The sequence below is a fragment of the Mustela putorius genome, unplaced genomic scaffold, assembly GCF_011764305.1.
Source record: "Mustela putorius furo isolate JIRA1106 unplaced genomic scaffold, ASM1176430v1.1 tig00003867_pilon_pilon_pilon, whole genome shotgun sequence".
Classification (NCBI taxonomy): domain Eukaryota; kingdom Metazoa; phylum Chordata; class Mammalia; order Carnivora; family Mustelidae; genus Mustela; species Mustela putorius.
The window spans coordinates 16,863,721-16,887,800 of record NW_025422019.1 but is presented as its reverse complement, the minus strand read 5'-3'; the positions used below and the strand labels follow the sequence as shown (position 1 = coordinate 16,887,800).

The window sequence follows — 24,080 nt, the reverse complement described above, 5'->3', positions numbered from 1 at the left end:
TATTTTGGAGGGGGTGCCTGAGTGGCTCAGTTAAGCATCTGCCTCTTGATTTCAGCTCAGGTCATGATCTCAGGGTCATGAGATCGAGCCCCACACTGGGCTCCACCCTGTGTATGGAGACTGCTTGAGATTCTTTTCCTCAGCCCCGCCCCCCATTCACACCTGCTCTCTCTAAAGTAAGTGAATAAATATAATCTTAAAAACAAAACAAACAGTATTTTTGGACAACAGAAACCAATTCATACATATACAGCAAAGCAATCATCCATAGCTCTCATTTTTGTTCCTTTAAAGTGGGTGTATATGTATGCCTGCATGCATATGTGCTTAGAATACACATTTTGCTTGGCAAAGCCTCAACTGTGCCACTATGTGCTGGAAACACTACACCTCCAAGTCACAGAGAACGTATGTGGAGCTATCAGCATCGAAGGCACCATTCTTGCACCACTAATTCATACTGCTATTTTAGAAACAATTCCCTTGATTAGTGCTTATTCTTCTCATTTAAAAAGGAAGGAGTTTTCAAGAGCAAAGAAGGCTAGGAAAAAATTACTCTCAACACAAGATTAAAATTCTAATAAGAACTTGTTAAGAGCTATAGCACATGCCTTGATCATATTATCTTCATTAGTTAGCATCAATAATGCCACTTCATTTCTGAAAAGGGTGAAGAAGAATTTAAAGTTATGATAAATTCAAGTTGTTGAAATAACAAATTTGGAAACACTTTATCGCAATTAAAATAATATTGTTCTTTCAAGTACCACAGGCAAAAATGGAAAGGGACTCATACTGACAGGTAATGGTGCCAAGTCTCTCTCAGGAGGAGAAGATTGACCCGGTCATCTGTATCATGCTGGAGAGGCCATCTGGTCATCCTTTCAAAACATGTTCACAAGGTGCACAGGATATGCACCTTTGCTTTCAAAAATCTTGTTTAAAGTTAAATAAATAACTAGGAATACTGAGCAGAAATACAAATTCAGAACACCTCAGTCTGTGGTAAAGGAACAGTGAAAACTAAGCAAAGAGAGAAAGCAAAGCTCTGGGGCATGTCAAGTAACAAAGAGTGACTAGCTTTTCCACAGGAAACTGCAGGGACGTCTCCAAGAGCAAACAAGGACATACTAGAAAAAAAGACCCAGTAGACTTGTTTCTAAATGTGAAAGGAATGGAAATGCCTCACAAATACCCAGAAATACAAGAGAGGTCACAGTCTATGATAATTAAATATTTTTCTGTCTCTAGCTGATGCTTGTTACAAATAATATAGGGTACCACAAAAGAACTGAAATATTCTATTAAAATGTTCTAAAGAGAGTGGTGGCTTTTCCTACAGACAAAAGGTACTCAAATATCAATTACCTTTCAAGATCTTCTTTTTCCTCCTCTTGTTCACATTTCTCAGTTCCAAACTTGGCTTTCAGTGAGCGGGCTCTGGCAATTATAGCTTCTACATTAGTAATTTGATGGATGATTTCCTAACAGTGGAAAAGGGAGAGACATACATTGGAAAACAGGAGAGGGAAAAAAGCAGCCTTTAAAAATTTATCTTCAAAATAATTACTGCCAACTAGGGAGAACACTTGGCAAGATACTGATACCACAGCAAACTTACTTCCAATTTCTTGTCTTCTGGATTGGGGAAGTGCAAAACTTTACTGGAATGGGTTATTATCTGCTTTATAATCTTCTTAACTGAAGAAATGTTTTCCAGATTTTCTATTTTTAAGAAGATCAAAACCATTATTAAGCCAGGGAAAATATACTTCCATTTTGGAAATGAACTAATGACTAATCAAATAAGATATTTACCTTCTTCCTTTACCTTGAGTACAGCTGCATGAATTACACAAGGTAACAGGTGCCGAGCAAGGTCTGCAGGTTTCTGTACTGCCAGATAGTGCAGCACCTGAAGGAGGCATAAAGATACACGAATGATCAATGTAGCTATTAAAGAATAAAACAGCCACTTAGGAAAGAAGAAAAAAATCCTGTGCATCTCTGAACTCACATCTATAACAAGAGTTGAGGAGAGCTCTCTTCTCTTAGTACCTTGCCCTACTCATCTAGTTAAGTAGCTACTACCCACAATGGTTAAGAATAACATTACTGAAAATTAATAAGGACTTCAGCATTTTATAGTGATGAATATGCCCCCATTTTTTTCTTCTTTCCAATATGTAATATATGGAAATTAGGAAAATACAAAGAAAATAAAAGCCTTCTGTAAAGTATACCACCTAGAGTAACAATTGTTGATGGTGGAACATTCTCCTTCCAGGATTTTTTAAGACACAGAATACACAGACTAGGTGAACTAATATTAGGTTTGTAAAATACTGTTTTGTAACCTGCTTTACTCACTTAACATTTCTAAACATTGAGACCTTCGACTAATTTTTTGGTTTATTGTTTTTCCAAAATGGAAATTGTTTTATTACTGTTCTAATGAAAAAAATACAGAGAAGTTGTATATAATACATGGACCTACCTTTAAGCTCCTTATTCAACAGCAATAAAGACAAAATAAATCTAATCTCATAACACGAACCTGGATGATAAATGCTCAGATTTCAAGAATGAATGAATGAATACATACATACATACATACACAGAAGTATAATGCAAAAGATCTCCAGAAATCCTACTTCCTAAGGAGCAACACATTTTTGTGTTTATCTTCTCAGACTTACTTCAATGTCCATTTAAACACAAAGACAGAAGCATATTCAATTTCTTAACAAAAAACTATACTATAGGGGCACCTGGGTGGCTCAGTCATTAAGTGTCTGCCTTTGGCTCAGGTCATGATCCCAGGGTCCTAGGATCAATACCCACTTCGGGCTCCCTGCTCAACGGGAAGCCTGCCTCTCCCTCTCCCACTCCCTCTGATTGTGTTCCCTCTCTTGCTGTGTCTCTGTCCGTCAAATAAACAAATAAAATCTTAAAAAAAAAAAACAAAACCCTACAGTATACATACTATTTATAACTTGCTTTCTTCATTTAATGACTTATAACCTTTACTTTTTGGCTTGGAGAATTCTGTGTGGTTTGAAAATTTTTTTAAATTAAGAAATATACATACCGGAGTACTAATACATAGCCTAAAGATAACATGAACACTTGTTTACACACCACCAACCAGCTTAAGAAAAAGAACATCACCAGGACTTTCCATATCCCTGTGTGCCTCCCTGATCAAGTCTCCCCTCTGCATACACCCCACCATCAATAAGTAACTACTAATCATTCTTTTGCTTGTCTACATAGTTTTCTCACATATGTGTGTAGCCCCAAACAATGTATTGCTTAGTATGGTCTGGGTCGAATCTTTGTATAAACGGAATGTTTCTGGTTCTGATCCTCAGCGACTTGTATACAGCATTGTTTTTGAGATGAGTATGTTGATACATACTGTAGTTTATTGATTTTCATTCATTAAAATGCTCCTCCACTAATGGACAGCCCCTCCCATTTTTGGCTATTACAAATAAGGCTCCCGTTATATTATTGGGTATGTTCCTTAGTGTACATGTAGAGGAATTTCTTTAGAGGAATTTCTTGAGGGCATATACTTAAAAACAGAACTGGATATATACAAGATAATGCCAAATGATTTTTTTTTGTACTGAAATCATATTCCAAAGGAATATGGAAGTAGGCTCCCCGCTGAGCAGAGAGCCCGATGTGGGGCTCAATCCCAAGACTCTGGAATCATGACCTGAGCCGAAAGCAGAGGCTTAACCCACTGAGCCACCCAAGGTGCCCCAGTTTCACATTTTTGCTGTGATGAATCATCCTGTCAATATCTGTATATTCAATCTCCTCAGTTTTTATTTAACGTCCTTTTCCTATTCCAGGAGCCCATCCAGGATACCACATTATGTTTAGTAGTCATATTTCTAGGCTCCCCTCACATGTGACACTTTCTTAGACTTTGCTTGTGTTTACTGATCTTGACAGTTTTTGTTTTTAAGATTTTATTTATTCATTTATTTAAGAGAGAGAAAAAGTGAGTGTGGAGCTCAACACAGGGACCCTGAGATCATACCTGAGCTAAAACCAAGATTCAAGTGCTTAACCAACTAAGCCACCCAGGTGCCCCTGACCTTGACAGTTTTAAGAAATTTTAGTCAGGTATTTTCTAAAAAGTACCTCCAATGGAACTTATGTAATGTCTTTCTCATGATCAAAATGGGGTTAGAACTTTGGGAGAAAGATGAGAGAGCTGTACTCTTTCATCACCTCTTACCAAGAGTACATGAAACTCATCAGTATTGATTTACCCATGTTGCTAAACTTGCTTACCTGGCTAAGACAGTATTTGTCAGGTTTCTGTACTGTGAAGTTACTCATTTTCTCCAATTTGCATACTGCACTCTTTGGAAGGAAGTCACTATGCACGGTACATGCTTACACAATGGCGAGTTCTGTTAAATCTCATGGGCAAAGCAGGTTTGAAGTTCTGTATAGATTTGTCTCTTCTCTCCAATTTATTCAATCATTTATTTGTAATACTACAGACTCAAGGATGTTTATTTTATTTGAGTTACAGTCCAACAGTACTTTATTTTGCTGCTCCAATTGCTCTAATATTGGCCATTGGGTAATGTTTCGATTGGTACCTGTGTCCCTTTAATATACTCAAAAGAGTTGTGTGCTGTGGATTTTATTTTTCCAGCTCTTTTTCAGAACAGAAGGTTTCTCATTTTGGGTTTACCTAATGCTTCCTCATGTTTAGATGCAGAATATGCATTCATGGGTCACTGCATAAGTACTCTTCGATCCTTCAGAGTATCACTTCTCGATGCAGACAATCAGCATCTACCCCTTATTAATATTAGCTTTGAACATCCACTCAAGGTATTGCCCCATTTCTCTACTACACAGTTATTATTTCATTGCAATTTTCCAGTTGTCTTGAAGAGACACTTCAAAAGCTTGCAACTATGATACCCTTCACCCAAATTTCCACCTAGACATCTTCTGATGATTTTCACATGAACCAATCTTTCCTATGAATATGGTCATAAAATGAAGAGTTTCCTACTCCAGTATATCCTCCACATTTATCGGTCATCTTTGAGCTGAAACGCCTCCAATCTCTCCCATTTTTTTAATCTGCAAATTGTCAATGTGGACCCATGGGTTCCAATTTTTTCCCAGTCATTTATAGTTCATTTCTTCCTTAGTTATTTGCCATTCAAACTGTCCATATTTGGTAAGAATCCCTTCAAACTACCTCCTTATGTTATGCCCCTATCTTTTTTTAAGCAGTTCCTTATCTCCTGGCAACATAGAATGTTCCACACTCATACCTTCCTTGTCCCAACTCTGAAATCAGCTATTTCACAGAGGAAAGCTTGGTTGCTTTTAATGAGGAATATTCTAGAAATCAATATACATATATATGTGTGTGCGTATGTTCACTGCTACTGAGATGTCACTTCTTCTAGACTCTTTCAGAAAAAAGCTACAAAATATATATTCACATATGGACATACCCACATATCTATCCATACTTTAGAAACCTATGGGTCTACACCAATACCACCAATTCTAATGCACTGCCATCTGGTCTTCCTTTCTTTCTTCAATTCCATGTTTGTATCTCACTTCCACAATGAGAATTCTGGCTTCCAACAACACCAAAACATTTAATTACTCATTTGCTCAAAATATGATCCACCTAAAAGTTTCAGAATTGCTTACCCAACACCACTACAAAAAAAAAACAAATCTAGAAAAAAGAGTTTAGGATTTATCTGCAGTTCTCTCCCAAGTCTCCCCATACCTGGGGGTATATATTCAAACATAACGTATGTGATCTACCTCTGCTTGCTTTCAGTTTTGGTCATTTCCCCTCTTTCCAATCTTGTTGGTTTATTTTAATTTTTGAATATGCAGACAGTTAACATTTTTCCAGAAGTCAAAAGTATATAGAAAGTATACTCTTTGCTAAATGTCATTTCCTCCCATATTCCTTTTACTCTATTTTTTCCTCCCCATTCAAGCATTCTGGATAACTAATTTCAGTGTTCTCTGTTTGTGAAGATAAATTTCTCTTTGTGAAGATAAACAGACACATTTTCTTAATCTCCCTTTTTTACACAAAATGAAGCATAATATACATATATTCATTTGCACTTTACTTTTCTCTTAAAAATATATCCTAGAAATCACTATCAGTTAATAGATATTCTCCTCATTATTTTTAACAGCTACATAGTCCTCAGTTATGAAGATGAACCACAGTATTCAATAAAGCTTCTAAGTTGGGGCATATAGAGAGTTTCCACTATTTTCTAATTACAATTTATTGAGCAATGAACAACTTGGTGCATCTTTATTTTTCGTTGTAGAAAGTATTAATGTAAATTCCTAGAAGTGGGATTGCTTTTGGGGTGGAAGGGTAAATGCATATGTAAATTTCATTAAATACTGCCAAGTCCACCTGGGGTTGTATCATCCTGCCTCTCACCAGTAATGTATGAGAGTTGTGGCCTCAGGGCCTGAGTGTTAATTAAGCTGTTAAATTTTTACCAATGTGATGTGTGAAAAATGGTTATCTCAGTGAAATTTTCTAATTTGCATTTCTCTTATTATGAATGAAGCTGAACATCTTTTTGAAAAGTTTAAGGGTAATTATCTTTTGGGGGATGAGTTATCTCCTCGTATCTCTTGCCCATATTTCTAGAGTATTTTGGCCCTTTATCCGTAAATATATATATTTCTCCCAGTTTACAAATATCTCTATCATTTGTCTTTTGACTTTTCTTTCTCAGTCCATTCTTGTGTGTGGTATGAGAAACAGATCTAATTTTATCTTTTGCCAAATGGCTATTCAGTTACCCCAAAACAACTTATTAAAAGGACCATCTAGGAGAACCTGTGTGGCTCAGTCAGTTAAACACCAGATTCTTGACTTGGGCTCAGGTCATGCATGATCTCAGCGTTGTGAGATTAAGCCCCTGGTCAAGCCCCTCGTCAAGCCTGAGTCCAGTTCCATGCACAGCATGTTTAGATTCTCTCTATCCCTCTCCCTCGGCTTCTCCAACCCCCTTTAAAAAATACCAGTGATTTGAGATGCCATTTTTATCATAGACTAGATTTCTACAAGCACCCATGAACTTTCTATTCGGTTATACTGGGCTGTCTAGTTATGCACCATTATCCCATTATTTAAATAGTGAGGCTGTGGGGGGCCTGAGTGGCTCAGTGGTTTAAGCCGCTGCCTTTGGTTCAGGTTATGATCTCAGGGTCCTGGGATCGAGTCCCACATCGGGCTCTCTGCTCGGCAGGGAGCCTGCTTCCCTCTCACTCTCTCTGCCTACCTGTGATCTCTGTCAAATAAATAAATAAAATCTTTCTTAAAAAAATTTTAAATAAATAAATAAATAAACAATAAGGCTGTGTACTATGCTTTAGTATCTGGTCAGGTTATTTGGCCCCCATCTGCCCTTGCCACCCCTCACCCATTTACCTACCTCATAGCTCTTTCTTTTCAATCTACTCTTAGCTACTCTTGCATGCTTTTTTAAAATAACAATTTACCCACTTAAAGTGTACAATCCAATGGTTTTAGGTATATTCAGAGTCGTACAACCAAAACCACAATTAATATTAGAACCTTTCCATCACCCAAAAAGAAACCCATTAACAGTCACTCTCTAAACCCCTGAGTCCTAAGCCTGAAGGTTTCTTTTTCCAAATAAATTTAAGTATCAACTTGTCTGGCTCCATGGTAAAGACTTTTGGTATTTAAAAAAAAAAAAAAAAAAGACATTTGGTATTTTATTGGGACTGCATTAAATTTATAAATTAATGTAAAGTGAACTAACTTTAATGATGTTGAGACTTTCTAACCAAGAACAAGCAATATCTATTGTTCAAGAGTTTTACTGTCTTTATTCATATTTCTAACATTTCTGGTTAGGTTTATTTCTAGATATTTCACCATTTTTTCCCTCTTATAATGAAGAGAAAATGTCATTTACATCTTCAGAGTGATTATTATTTGTGTATATGACTACAGCTAGATACATATTAACTTTATATCCTGCTGCCTTGCTGATTTCTTCAGAAGGAATTACTTTCATCACTGATTCTTTAGATTTTTCCAAGTATACTGTTACCTTATCTACAAATAAAAAGTTCTTCTTTTCATGTCTTAGGCTTCTGCTTTCTCTCTTTTTTTAAATTTTTATTTCTATGGTTTTATTTATTTACTTATTTATTAAACATTTTGTTTATTTATTTGACAGAGAGAGAAATCACAAGCAGGCAGAGAGGCAGGCAGAGATAGGAAGGAAGCAGGCTCCCTGTTGAGCAGAGAACCCGATGCGGGGGACGGATCCCAGGATGCTGGGATCATGACCTGAGCCAAAGGCAGAGGCTTTAACCCACTGAACCACCCAGGCGCCCCTGCTTTCTCTTTTTTAATTGTAGTGGGTAATAACTTCAGAATAACATTAAATGGAAGCGGAGACAGTAGGCACCATTGCCTCATTCCTGACCTTAGTGAGAATAACTTTAGGGTTCCCCCTGTTAAGATGCTGTGTTTAGGACTGAGGTATATATATATTTTTCATTTTAAGCATATCTACTCATTCTTATTTCTCAATTGTATTAGGAGTATTAAATTTTATCGAAGACTTTTTCAGTATATATGGAAATGATATATTTTCTGCTTAAGCCTATTAATGAAGTTAATAAGTAGATTTCCAAATAATCATTGCTGCGCTCAGTCAGCATTTATTATTTTCTTAAAGTGGGGAGAGTCTTGTTCACTTACGATTTTGCATTCAATTTCTTAAGTACTATAGTCTGTACTTTCTTTTATATACTACTTTTATCAGAGTTAGTGACCAATGTTATAGTCAATGTTTCCCATAAAAGAGTTTGGGATATTTCCTCCAACTGGTATGTATGGAAACAATAAGTAGCACACAGGGACTACGTGGTCTCTCAACACTTAGATGAATTCACCTGTGAAACCATCTAGGACTGTTAGTTTTTTATGGGATCATTTCTTGGTAACTGTGTCCATTTCTTCTATGGAAATGTCTGCTTACATCTTCTATCTTTATTCATTTTTGATATACTGTATTTTCCTAGGAAATCACCCATTTCATTTTCAAATTTATACAAATTTATATACAGAATCATCAAAGTATTGGGGATTTTTTTGTTTTTGTTTTTCTACTATTTCCACTATATCAAGCTGTTGGCACTTTTTGCCATTTCTTATTTTGTATGTGCATGCTCTTCTCTCTCTTGTGATTAAAGCAGTCAACCATGTGTCTATTTTGATTTTTTTAAATAAAACCAGATTTATTAATTTGATCTGCTTTTCTGTTCTCTACTTCATCACTCTTTGCTTTTATCTTTATCACTGCCTTCCTTTTACTTTATTTTTTTTGGTTTTACTTTATTCTTCTTAAGTTAGAAATTTCTAACTTCTTAAGTTAGAAGAAGTTAGAAATTTATTAATTCAGTAATTTTCATTCTTCTGTTTTTTCTTGATGCAGGTATTTAGTTTATGGATCTTCCTTTGATCACTCCTAAAATATAGGTTCGAGTATATAGTATTTTCATTATTTTTCAGAAATTTGATCAGTGTTTCTCTTTTACCCAAGAGTTAATATAAAGCTTTTAGATTTCCAGGTAGAAGTCCTAGTTTTTTGTTATTGTTTCATTTCTAATTCCTAGTTTTACTGCAGAGATCAGAGTACTGGTTATATTTCCATTATGAATCCTGCTGATATGAGACCTAATATATTCTATCAGTTTCTCTGACTTTTCCATGTGCGTGTGAAAAAAAGGTCGTTTCTACTGTCAAGGTGTAGTGTTTGGGATATATCTAACAGATCAACCTTATTACCTTGTCCCAATTTTTCTTTAGTTTTGTCTACTTGACTGTCTTGTATTAAGAGTAATGTGTTCAACACCCTCTGTTAGTAGTGTTTCAATCTGTTTCTCCCCTTACCTCCTGGGGTTTCCTATTTTTATAGATGGCTACAGTGATATCTAGTGTATAAACATTAACAAATGTTACATCCTCATTGTAAAATACCTCTTCTAGATTATAAAGAATCTCTGTGTCATCATTTAATGCTTTTTTGCTTTATTTCTACTTTATTTCACATCAGGATCATAAATTCTGCTTTCTTTATTGTCTTCATGTAACTGGTAAATCTTTGTCTACTGTTTACTTTGTAATCTTTTTGTGTGTGTGATAAAATAAAATTTAATCATATAATTAAGCACTGGCAGAAAACTAAGGGAGTAATTTGGTTATACCCTTACTAGGATCATATCTCTACTCTATGTATTTTGGGTTTTATTTCATTAATTTTTGAAGCATAATATACAATGTTATATTAGTTTCAGGTGTATGATATAGTGATTCAACAATTCTATCTACTTCTCAGTGATCATCAAGGTAAGTACTCTTAATCCCCTTTAACTATTTCACTCACATCCATCTTCCTTCTGGTAGCCATTAGTTTGTTCTCTGTATTAAAGTCCGTTTTTTTCCCCTCCTTTTGCTTTATTTCATTTCTTAAATTCCACTTATGTGTGAAATTACATGGTATTTGTCTTTCTTTAACTTATTTCACTCAGCATTACATTCTCTAGATCCATTCATGTTGCTGCAAATGGCAAGGTTTCATTCTTCATGGCTGAGAAATATTTTACTGTAGATATATATCAAATCTTCTTTATTCATTCATTCTCTCAATAGACACTTTGGCTGTTGTAAATAATGTTGCAATAAACACAGGGGTGCATGTATCTTTTCAAATTACTGATTTCATTTTCTTTGGGTAAATACCCAGTAGTGGAGTTATTGGATCATATATTAATTGAAGAACAGTGGATATACCAATTTGCCTTCCCACCAACCATGTATGAGGGTTCTTTTTCTCCACATCCTTGTCAACACTTGTTATTTCTTGTCTTTTTTATTTTATCCATTATGACTCTGTAGCCTTTCTGAATCACTGAAACCCTTGTAACAGAGTTAGGTTTTATATGACTCACTATACTGTGTTTGATTGTTACTATGTGTGTTTTTCTATTTGGTGTGTTCTTTGCGTTTAAAAAAAAAAAGGTGGTTTATATTTTTATTCTAGTAGAGATCTTTGCAGTAATACTTTTTATACTATCCTTAATTCCCTTGCTGTAAGTGTTTTATAATCTGGTCTGACAATTTTAAATGCTATCACATCTGATTACCATCTTCTACCCACAACCTCACCTAGTTTTATTCTTAGCTCTAAAACTAAAGAAATAAAATGCTCACCACTGGCCCTTTGCCAAAGTTTCTACAGTCATCTCTTGGTTGGATCAAGTCTATCCTTCTATACTATGTTGTTCAATATGAACAAGGCAGAAACTAGTCCCATGCAGCTATTTAAAAATTCAGTTCCTATGTTATGCTATAGAGTCTTATGTGGCCAGTGCCTGTAATTTTGAACATCACAGCTGCAGAATGTTTCTAACACTATAGAAAGTTCTATTAGGGCAATTCTGGTGGACTCCTCAGAAAGGGTGCATGTGTACAAAAATTTGTATGTGCAAAACCTCAGAGAAAATTTTCTTAGAGCCTTGATTATTTGGGCATCTTGGTAGGATATAAATCTTTGGTTTGTACTTTTTGCTTACATTTTTTGAAAATGCTGTTTATGTTATCTTGAGAAATATGACACCTGCCTAATTCTCTTTCAAGTTATTTTTATCTTTTTGACTAGAAGTCCTAAGAATCTTTTTTTCTTTAAATATTTAAGTTCCAGTAGTTTCAAAGTGATGTATTTTGGAGTTCATTATTTATGGTATTTTCCCCTGCATCTAGTGAAAAAGCCCTTTCAATACGTAAAAGAAAACTGGGTTTTCTTTTATTTCCTGAAAGTTTTCTTGGACTGCAGTTTCAACTATTAGTTCTGTTCCAATATTTTGGTTCTTCCTCTGAGAATATGAATATTATTCCTACTTTTCCTATCTTTCATTTCTACTGGTTTCTCTTCAATTCCTTTTACTCATTATCCATTTTCTTTCTCTTGGCTATTTTTGCTGCTTTTTCTTGGTACCTTTTATTAAATTTAAAAGTAAACCTATTCTCCTTTGGGCCCTCTGTAATTTAGTCTTTATTTTTGATATGAATGTCTTATACTTCTACTACTATCCTGAGTTAAACCAGCTCTGGTTTCATTTCTCTGTGGGGTTTTTTGGTCCATTTCTGCTGTTGGCTTTACTACTTCTGATTAAACATGATTTTTTTCATACCCGCCATGCTGGTTTGAGAACATCTGACTATTACAATTTTTTTCTGCTTCATGGTCAATTTTCTGGGAAATGTTTTTATTAATTCAAACAATCATACCTGCATTTTCTGCCTTTTTTTTTAATAGTTTTGTATGGATATGATCTGCTCTTTACCAATCCTAGTCATGTCACACTTTAAAAGTGGCCTCTTCTGTACCATTTCTTTAACGAATGGAGTAAGGGTGATAGAGGTTGGTAGGTCCTATTTCTCTTGCATTTCTGCAGAATCCCTAAATCTCCCATTCTTTCTTTTTTGCCATCACTGCTTTATCTCAAAGGGATATCATTCCTACTCTATATATCTGGTTCTAGCCAAGGCAGTGTCTCTCTGAGTGTCCACTTCTATTCCTGCCCACTTCAAGCCCCTTCTCTATGGCCAGTGCTGTGAACTATCAAACCATACTTGCATTGCGTATTCTGCACTGAGTATTAATGTTAGGTTCTCTTCCTCTAGGGTGACTCTGTGATCCATCCAAGTCTCCTACATTCCTTGGCTCTTCTTTTTAAGATTCCCTGCCCCCACTCTCTATATACAGGCTTACAGCACTAGGAACTCCATTGAAATGTGGCTTCTCTATTTAAAGTTAATTCAAAGGTCACTATAGTCTCTATTCTCTATTAGTAATGCTGAAGGCAAAGATTTATTATTTTTTTTTCTAATTTCAAGGGGTTTTGGGGCAGCTAAGTGGGGAAGTGTGTAGGACAATTTGTTATCAGGAGGCTCTCACGATTCTCCAAAACTCCAATTTTTTAAAATAATTACAAAGCAGTCCACCAAATGATTATACCATACTTACTGAACCAAGCCTTATTTCTGAAACTTCTGTTCTATCTACCTTTTCACTAGAAAACTTTGTTGAACATCATTCTTCTACATTAATATTTCTGTATTTCTTATTATTTCCTTAAATATTTTGGTAGTCAAACTGCTAGGTAAAAGGATGTGACCAGCTTTAAAGCTTCTAACATATACTATTAGACAGTCCAATGGTAAGCATTATATATAAAATATACATGTCTTATTCCCCGGCCTAGTTGCAACTAGTTCTTAAATCTTAAATGTGAATAGCAGATATATAAAAGACTCATTAAATTTCAAAGCTTTGCTTCTCAAGTCCAAAGCTTTCATGTCTACTATAGTGAGTTTTTAAAAATGCTAGAACAATTGTTAGCTTTCTAGTATTGGATACTGAAACCTCAGTTACCTTTTCAGCTTCCCGTGTGTCATCAAAAAGTCTCCTCTGCCTTCTAGCAGGAATTGGCTTAGCGGTTTCCCAGGCTTCTACCCACATATTGCTTGGAATCTTCATTCGGGCACTCAGTTCTCCTTTCAGAACCATGTTGCCTTTTTCGTCAATAACCTCCTCTTCAATATAATCACGGGGTGAGTACCACCTCACAAAATCTTCCAGAAAACAACCTGGATTAGCTGCCTAAAATAAGGCAAAAAAAAATTCAGCAGAATCAAATAAAAACCAACAGGTAGTGATAAACCTATTTATAGGGCGCCTGGGTGGCTCAGTGGGTTAAGCCTCTGCCTTCGGCTCAGGTCATGATCTCAGGGTCCTGGGATCGAGTCCCGCATCGGGCTCTCTGCTCGGCAGGGAGCCTGCTTCCCTCTCTCTCTCTCTGCCTGCCTCTCCATCTACTTGTGATTTCTCTCTGTCAGATAAATAAATAAAATCTTTAAAAAAAAAAAAAAAAAAAACCTATTTATAAAAATCATACTTTCACAAAAAGCTTACCTTAACAAAACCTAGTATGTGACATGAGTCTGGGTGTAACCTTTAAAACAGGTCAGATGTTCAAGTGTCAAAAGCATTTTCTTTTGTTATTTCCATTTTACAGAAAAAGAAAACATGTAATGAATTTAGAAATAAAAAGTTGATGTGAAGTGAAAATCATTCTCTTAAATGAATTGTAAGTTACATAAGTTAGTTTAAAATTATAATATAATTACTCAATACTTGGAAAATATCAAATAAACTCAAGTAATTAAATAATATACAATATGATCAGAATAATAACACAATAATAGAAAAGCTCTACTGTTTTTTTCCCCTCAGCAAATCAATACTGGTACTGTAATAAGTATCAGCTAACCTCAGAAATGTTCTATTCAGTCATCAATTCTTGTGCTTTATATAACAAATTACTATCACATAAATTTTTTTGTCCTGTTAAGGAACTGGAATTCAAACTATTGCTTTTCAGGTTTCTGAAACCAACTAATTAAACTTTTATTTAGTAGATAAGTCTATAGAATTAATGATAATGCATACCAAAATTCTTTAAGGAACTCTACAATTAAGACTAAGAAAAAGAAGCAGCTTCACAGTGTTAGTGGTAACGCATGGAAGTCTTTTTTACAAGTGTATACACAGAGATACACACACACACACACTCAAAAGATATGTGTGCATATATTAAACACATAGCTTTTTGGTTAAATTCTCTACCATGACATATACTTACTGCCAAGAGTACTATTTTATTTTCCTGAAATAATTAAGTGATATAAACATTAACAAGGATATGCTAATAAGCAGATCATTTTCTTCCTTTTTAAAGGAAGTCTTAAATGTGAAGAGCAAAACTGCCCATTTCTCCTCATTGAGTTCACAATCTCTCAGCTTCACCATCCCCATCAATTTAGGAAATCCACCCCCGAGGGATAAGGACTCAGAGGAAGGTCCTTAACTGAGAATCAACAACATAAATTTCTAAGGGCTATGGCATCATGGCAACAACAACAACAAAAAAATGCTGTGAACTGCAATGGATCAAGATTGCTGCATGACTCAGGATTCATGTACAAAGATCTGGTTATTAACCAGGCAACATCATACTCACACAAAAACTTAAGAACTTAAAGAAAATAATAATTGAATTAATGCACTACAAAGTTTAAAAAAAAACAACAACTTTTCACCCAAAAATTCTTCCATCTGTCTGGACCTTACTGTACCAGATTGAACGTACAGTTACCAGGAGAGGGTCAAGGCTCATTTCAGCTATGGCTTTTCTTCTACTGTTAAGGTATGTACTCCAAGGACATGTTTGAGAATAGGCCCTGTCCTACCACAAGGTGTAGGAACCTCTGGTAATATCAGCATTCATCCAAAGCTCTGCAGACTCTCCTAAGGGCCCCTAATACCGAGTCATCCCTATATAAAAAAGGAAAGGCAACCATATCTATTTTAGAATGAATTTATAACCTTAAATATATTAACTGATTCCCACACAGAGGCAAATGTGTACATTGGCTATTTGAAATTAAAACCATGTTTTAATGTGGAAAGAACCAAGATGCCCTTCAACGGACGAATGGATAAGGAAAATGTGGTCCATATACACTATAGAGTATGATGCCTCCATCAGAAAGGATGAATACCCAACTTTTGTAGCAAAATGGACAGGACTGGAAGAGATTATGCTGAGTGAAATAAGTCAAGCAGGGAGAGTCAATTATCATATGGTTTCACTTATTTGTGGAGCATAACAAATAGCATGGAGGAGTTAGAGAGGAGAAGGGAGTTGGGGGAAATTGGAAGGGGAGGTGAATCATGGGAGACTATGGACTCTGAAAAACAATCTGAGGGGTTTGAAGTGGCGGGGGGGTGGGAGGTTGGGGTACCAGGTGGTGGGTATTATAGAGGGCATGGATTGCATGGAGCACTGGGTGTGGTGAAAAAATAATGAATACTGTTATGCTGGAAATAAATAATAATAAAAAACTAAACAACAACAACAAAAACCATGTTTTAAGAAATTTGTAGGTACTCAAGTTAGTCTAAAACAGTCTAATGAACCCAATTTTGTGAGGTACAGTGTTGTCATTATACAGAATGTTCCCATGAGGAGCCAATATGTTTCTATAAGGAAAACTTTTACAGTTCCACTTTGGAATTTCATCTTGTAAGTACCTCTGCAAGGATGCTCTAGCAGGACAGGGGCATATAAATATGAAGGTAGCTACAAGTCAGGTATGAAAACAGCTGCTAACGAGGTCCTACCATGTACATACACCCTTTTCTACCTTTGTGATTTATCAGATGTCCTGAGAGTCAGCGGTCACCTCTTTATCCATTATACCAACTATTTGTTTTAAAACAATTAAGTCTCTCTTCTTGCCTCATGGGAGAACAAAATGCTCAGATTTTTCTGCATCTTTTGTATCTCTAAGAAAAACATGTACCTCTCAAGAGGCTTCCTGAAGATTTTTTTTTCTTTTAGTAAAGATGGGGAAAATAAGCAGAGAATAAAAGCATTCCCTTTTACTCTCACTAAACTCTGCTAACAGGAAAGATAAAAGTGACATCGGTTTTCGTAGGGTATTTATATTGGAAAAAAAAATCAAACTCAGGCTGGCATACAGTATGAAAGCAGGACTGATTGGAAGCTACAGAATGGGGAGATGGAGGCGAGGCCATCAGAGATAGTAGCAGGTCAAGGAGGAAAATCTGGGTATGAGAGACGGTTCAGAGTTATCAGCAGGAGGCACAAGGAAAGCCTATGGCCCACTAGACTACCCACCTGGTTGTTTTGTTGTTGTTGTTTTTAATATACATGGTTTTACCTGGGCTTTCAAGAATAAGTAATTCGAAAACAAAAGACCTTTTTTCCTCCCTGGGGTTTTAAGCTAATAAGCTAAATGTCACCATTCTCTGAATCCTCTATGTTCTAATACAGGCCTATATCTAAGCTTAAAATTATCTTCTCCAGGTAAAAATGCCCACTCATCCTAAAAGGTGACTCTTCTGAGAAACCCTCCATGACCCACTAAATAAAGTCAGTCACCTTTCTGACATTGCCTTCATAAGTGAATATCACGTTATTATTTACAAATATCTCCCTCCATAGCTTCAACAGACTGTAACTGAGGATAAGCATTGTATTTCCTACTTATCTAATCACACAAGTCACAAAGTAGGCAAGCAAAAGGTCTGTTGAATGAAGCAGCCTACATTAAATCCTAAAGGTTTAGCATTAAATTGGCTAAACACACACAACGAAGAAAAACATTCCAATGCACATAAAGAAATGATTCAATTCTCAAGTTTTGACTACGATTCAAAGACTGTTCTTTACTTTTTTAAATTTAAGAAGCAAGTCTGGCTACGACCTTTAGGAGATAAATGTAGGTTGTTGTAACTACTAAGAAATCAAAACGTTTAATAAAAAGGACATTCAGGCCTTCACACCACTTTAGAGAGTGACTTTCACAGCTTTATCCCAAAATAGCTCAAAATAGACTCCCAAGCTCTGACAGTGTGACCCACCTTAAAAGACTCCATATCTGAAAGCAGACAGGCACTCTGCATGCGTGCTCGGAGGTGAGCCCCTTCTGCTGATGTACCTAATTTAGCCAGAACCTCCGACTGCTCTTCTAGCAGATCTTCTGTCATAGGTGCTGGTTCCTGTGAAGCACAAAAGGACAAACCTCATGAATAGCTTTTTTTTTTTTTTTTAGAAAAAGCAGAACTATAAAAATAGAATAAAGACAACAATTATATCAGCTCTAGCAGTCACAAGATCTGTATTTAAAAAGATTTAGAGAAATTCCAAGTTTTTTGGAACCCACATAAAAAATTAACAAATTAATAATAGATATGACTTTCAGGACCCCCCCACAACAAATAAGATTATCATGTCTTCCTTGACAGGATTAATAAAAGAGAGAGGAATCCGGGTGCACTGAACATTTTCCTGCCTCTTAATTGTAAGAAGTGAAGTCTTAATGATATGCTTATATATGCCATCGCAGTTCAACCAGGCTTTTATTTTAACTCATAAGAGAAAAAAATTTGAATACAAAAATTAAAATAAAGGCAAATTAACTGAATCCCAACTAAAAGACCCCAAATAACTAAGTTTTATGTTGGAAAAGCTGCTTTGAGTATAGGTTCCAAAAATATTCTAATTACTAATTCCCACAAGAAGTTTTTGGACTTTTTTTTTTTATAATTTTTAATTTTTTATAAACATATATTTTTATCCCCAGGGGTATAGGTCTGTGAATCACCAGGTTTACATACCTCACAGCACTCACCAAAGCACACACCCTCCCCAATGTCCATAATCCCACCCCCTTCACCCAAACGCCCTCCCCCCAGCAACCCTCAGTTTGTTTTGTGAGATTAAGAGTCACTTATGGTTTGTCTCCCTCCCAATCCCATTTTCTTTCATTTAGTCTTTTCGTACCCACTTAAGCCCCCATGCTGGAGAAAGAACAAGAAAGAAACCCTAAGCCCAGCAGGAGAAGAAAAATCATAAAGATCAGAGCAGAAATCAATGAAATAGAAACCAAAAAAACAATAGAACAAATCAACGAAAGTAGGAGCTGGTTCTTTGAAGGAATTAATAAAATTGATAAACCCCTGGCCCAACTTATCAAAAAGAAAAGAGAAAGGACCCAAATAAGTAAAATCATGAATGAAAGAGGAGAGATCACAACTAACACCAAAGAAATACAAACTATTATAAGAACATACTATGAGTTTTTGGACTTTTATTTTGAGAATCAGAGACATTATAGATTTTAATGGTAACCCCAAATAAAAAAGAAGCTAAGGCAAACCTAAAGGAAGACACAACTATAGAATCATTCTGAACATTCCAAGCTGTTCAAAGGCTCTTAGGAAAGTTCTCTAAGAACTGATTCCATTAGATTTTATATCTGAAATATGAAGCACTCAACAATCCAAAGACTAACCAAACAAAACTTGCCTGCTTTACTGTTAACGCCAAAAAAAAAAAAAAATCAACTTTTCTATTCCTAGATAGTAACATAAAGCCCAATAGAAACAACTTTTCAGAGCATCTTCCCAATAAATACATTCCTTCTAGATTTCAAGAGCTTACTATAAAGCAGGGTTTTAGAGCCCCAGCACTAGTGACATTTTAGAATAATTCTTTGTGGTGAGCCTGTCCTATGCATTGTAGGATGTTTAGCAGTGTCTACTGCCTCTACCTTTTAGAGGGCTATTATCACTACTCCACCTCACAACAATCACAAGTGTTTCCTGATATTACCAAATATCCCTGGGGGGCAAAAATCACTCCCCAGTTGAGAACCACTGCCACAAATATAAATAATTTTCACAAATATCTGTCAAAAATAAATTAAGAGCATGGTAAAGCTATGGCATTCAAAACACAAAACAAAAAACAAAAGAAAATAACTTTTATTCTACTATCCTCATTTTTGAAACAAACCTAAATGGGACACTTTCACACACTGCTGAAGAGAACATAATGTATAAACTTTTCTAGATGACAATCAGGGAATCAATACACAGCATTAATGATCATGCTCTCTGACCCAATAATTCACTTCTAGAAACAGCACCACAGGATTACTTATAATAGTGTGATAAATGGAAAGAATCTCAATGTACAATAATAGGAAAATTGTTTGATAATGGAAAAATTGAAAGAAACTGCTCTACCAGTGATCATCTGTGGATTATAGAATTACGAATTTTTGTTTTATGTAAAATGAACATGCATCACATTTAAAGTCTCACACTGATACTCAGGGTTGAATAATCATAGGTAAGGCAATATGACACAGTGGTTAAGAGCTTGGGCTCTAGAAACAACGTGCCTATGTTTGAATCCCAGCTCTAGGACCCCGGACAATCACTCAAGCTCTCTGTGACTCTTTCTTGTGAAGAAAAAATCCTGCCACATATTCAATAAATGTTAGCTAGCAATTGGAAACAAAATAGTTAGGTTTTAATTATAACCTCCCACTGATATCAAATACCACAAATTAAAAAATTATATGAACAAGAGCAGAGGCCTTCAGTCTCTTCATTAGGAAGGAGCTACTTTTCATTGTCCCATAGCCCTGAAATCTCAGGATTGCAAGAAAGGAACAAGACATTGAAAAGATACTGATACCCCTCCCACCTGGAAATCTCGAGCCAACTGTAAGTAAAGAACAGATTACAAGGAATATAATCAGCAAATAGCCCGAGGACCATCCATAAACTTTCATATCTACCACTTCTAAATATGCCCAAAGCTTTCTCAATATACATGATCTCATATAATCATGGAGAGGAGGTCAGAGCATTCCACAACTGATGAAACTCAGGTACAGAGATAAGTGAACTAGCCAAAATCAAGTGGCAAAACTCAAGTGTCAAACTGAACACACAATCTCAGACATCCATCTGATGCTGACTTTGAGAACTACTAATTTGGTTCAATCCACTAGTTAAGGACTCTTGCTCTAAGAGATTCTCCACAGGTTTCTCTTCTAGCTCTGCCTCTAGAATATTAGGTAAAGTCTTTGAGCTTTTCCTAGCCATAAATTTTAGGTTGAACTATGTCTATAAGAAAGAACTATGAAAGTGTGCTTTAATTCCTACGAAGCAAGGATCTATATAAAGTTTTATTTGTGTGTGTGTGAAGTGGGCAACTGATTAATGGCACATTTTAAGATAACTTTGTGAAATTTTAACTGTTTTAACTGAGATCATTTTGAACTCCAACCATTTATGTAAAATACACATACAATGATTATAATTTAAGTGAGATTAACTTTAAAGTAAGAAAGTAAAATAGACTAAAAATCTGCCCTGATTTGCCTAAACAAATCAGGCCTAAACGTAAAATATAAAAATGAATTTTTAAACACATAGGATGTATGTTGAGAAAAAAAGTTTAAATTATTCCAGATTTATATAATAAATTTGAATATAGAAAATGAATCATCTAAAATGAATGAGGAGGGTACAGCCTTTTGAAAAGAAATAATGCCTGAGCTTCCAGAAAAACTTTCCTGGAATCTTCATTAACCCAATCAAACCAAGACAACATAGATGTAATTAGATCATTAAATATAAGGAATACTGTTATTAAAACTTGGAAAGAGAAAAGATAAAATAAATTAACCTTTGCTGGATACTTACATGCCAAATGCTTTTAAACATATGTGGTTTAATCCTTAACAGCCCAGAGTAATACAAACTACTACTGGCTTTTAAAATATTTAATATTTGATTATTAAACAAATAAACAGGGTTTTGAACTGAAGATATGACAGAGGAGAAAGACTTTTCTTCTGTCAATCACTGATCACAGAACCACTTAACTTTTTTAACCACTTTTGTGAAGTATAATTGACATAGAGTAATTTAAAAGGTCAATCACCAAAATCTAAATAATGAATATATCCATTACTCCTCAAAGTTTCCTTATGAAAAATGAATGGATTAACAAACTATGGTGTATCCATGCAATGGAACACTACTAAGCAATACAAATGAATGAACCATTGATATAACAACAATATGTCTGAATCTCAAAATAATTATGCTGATAGAATTCCTATACACACAAAATAAAAATGAATAAAATTTACACAAAATTCTAAAAAATGCAAACCAACCTATTATTTTTATTAGAGATCAAAACAAGTCTCAGAAAGAAAACACAGCTTGTACTAGCAATACTGTTTATTAAGTGGTGTGCCAGAATATAAATCTAGTTCTGGTAGATTCCAAAACCAATGTCTATACCACAAGTCCTCAATGCCAAGTGCATGCTCCCATACAAAATTAGATTAACTATACACTTGTTCTATAGTATTAGAGTATTCTTTCCTGATACTAAAATTTAATAATGAAATACCTATGAAATATAATTTACTTTTAAAAGGATATAATGAACAAAAAGCATACAGCCTGTCAAACAAAAAAAACTAATCTTGTAAATGATAGCCACCTGGCATAAAACTGTGTAAGCATGGATAAGAGAGTTATTATCAAGCAAACATCCCAATATCCAACTGCATAATTATTGAAATTAATCAACCTATTTTAAAATATATAAACTGCTGGGGTACCTGGGTGGCTCAGTGGGTTAAAACCTCTGCCTTTGGCTCGGGTCATGATCCCAGGGTCCTGGGATCAAGCCCCACATTGGGTTCTCTGCTCAGCGGGGAGCCTGCTTCCTCCTCTCTCTCTGTCTCTCTCTGCCTGCCTCTCTGGTTACTTGTGATCTCTGTCAAATAAATAAATAAAATCTTAAAATATATATATACAAACTGCTTACAACTTTTAAGTAAATCCTTGCATCCTGAGAAGCAATACTAACCACTTATGTCTTATAAGAAAAAGTGCTCAGAAGAATAAAAGCTAAAAACTGAGTGCTTACTGTGTACTAAACAATGTTCACTTATTATGTGCTGTTTCACTTAAAATTCACGATTAGCTTAATGATAAACTCAATATGCAGAAAAGCTCTGGATAAAATATAACACCTGTTCATGATAAAAACCCTCAAAAACTAGGAATAGAAAAGAACTTCCTTAATATGATAAATGATAACAACATCAGATACACTCAACGATTATTATATGTTTTCCTCCTGAAATTGAGAGCAAGAGCAGGTATCCATACATTAATCAACACAGTACTGGTGGTCCAGTACAATAAAGTATGAAAAAGAATTAAGAAGTATAAAGGTTGGAAAATCAAAATTCAAACTGTCTATGTTAACAGACAGCATGAGTATATATACAGAAAACTCCAAATAATTTACAAACTGCTGGAAATAATATGTAAATGTGCTAAGATTGCTACATCCAAAGTCTGTATGCAAAAATCAACTGTTTCTACATTTCGGGGGGGAAAATTTCAATGGAATTTTTTTTTTTAATTTATTTATTTGGCAGAGAGAGACAGAGCAAGAGAGGAAACACAAGCAGGAGCAGAGGGAGAGGGAGAAGCAGACTCCCCGCTGAGAAGAGAGTCCAATGTGGGGCTCGATCCCAGCACCCCAGGATCATGACCCGAGCAGAAGGCAGACGCTTAACAACTGAGCCACCGAGGCGCCCCTCAATGGAATTTTTTAAATGCCATTTATAACATTTAAGAAATAATGAAGACTATGAATTAAATCTAATAAAAGATGTGCAAAACCTCTACATTGAAAACTATAAATCACTGATAAGGGAAAGTAAAAGAAATCTTAAATAAAATGAAAGGTATTTCATGGTCATGGGACTCAAAATAGTTAAGAGGTCAATTCCCCCTAAATTAATTTGTAAATTCAATGCAATATAGAATAAAAATCCCAGCAGGATTATTTTGTACTGTGAAAAATGACAAGCTGATTCTCAAATTTACATAAAAATGCAATGGACAGCCATGATAATCTTGAAGAACAAAGTTAAAAGATTTATACCACAAGACCGAAAGACTGTAAGTTACAGTAATATAGTACCTTATTGGTACAAGGATAGAGAGTAGTGGAGAGAATAAATAGTCCAGACATAGACCAAAACACATAAGATCATATGATTTACAACAAAGACACTACTGCCATTCTGTGGGAAAAAGCAGTTCTTTTGAATAATGGTGTTGGAACATAATTATATATCCTTACAGAGAAAAGACAATCAGCCTTTTCCTCATACCAAACACAGTCAATCTGAGGTGGGTCACAAATATAAATGCAATAAGTAAAACAATAAAGCTTCCAGAAGGAAACATAAGAGACTATCTCCAGGACACTAGGGTAGAAAAAGATTTCTTAATAGGGAGACAAAGCACTATGCCCATAAGAAGAACACTGACAACTCAGACTTTATTAAAATTAAGAATGTCTATTCAACAAAAGGCATCATTAAGAAAATGAATAGACAAGCCATAGATTGGAGAAGTTATCTATAATACATATATCTGGCTAAAAACTCACACAAAATACATTAAGAAACAAAGCAAAACAAT

The 24,080-nt window shown here is 35.2% G+C and overlaps 1 protein-coding gene across 3 annotated transcripts in view; it reads right to left on the bottom strand.

Annotated features, from left to right (window-relative positions):
- Window positions 1–24,080, bottom strand: part of RAB3GAP1 (RAB3 GTPase activating protein catalytic subunit 1) — a 114,422-nt gene that overhangs the window by 6,285 nt on the left and 84,057 nt on the right. For all 3 annotated transcript variants that reach the window (XM_004774263.3, XM_004774264.3, XM_045066561.1), the window contains 5 exons: window positions 17,616–17,753; window positions 13,539–13,766; window positions 1,819–1,915; window positions 1,622–1,725; window positions 1,369–1,484 (listed from right to left, as the gene is read on the bottom strand). In XM_004774263.3, coding sequence (XP_004774320.2) covers window positions 1,369–1,484; window positions 1,622–1,725; window positions 1,819–1,915; window positions 13,539–13,766; window positions 17,616–17,753 — 683 coding nt within the window. The remainder of the gene's footprint in view (window positions 1–1,368; window positions 1,485–1,621; window positions 1,726–1,818; window positions 1,916–13,538; window positions 13,767–17,615; window positions 17,754–24,080) is intronic.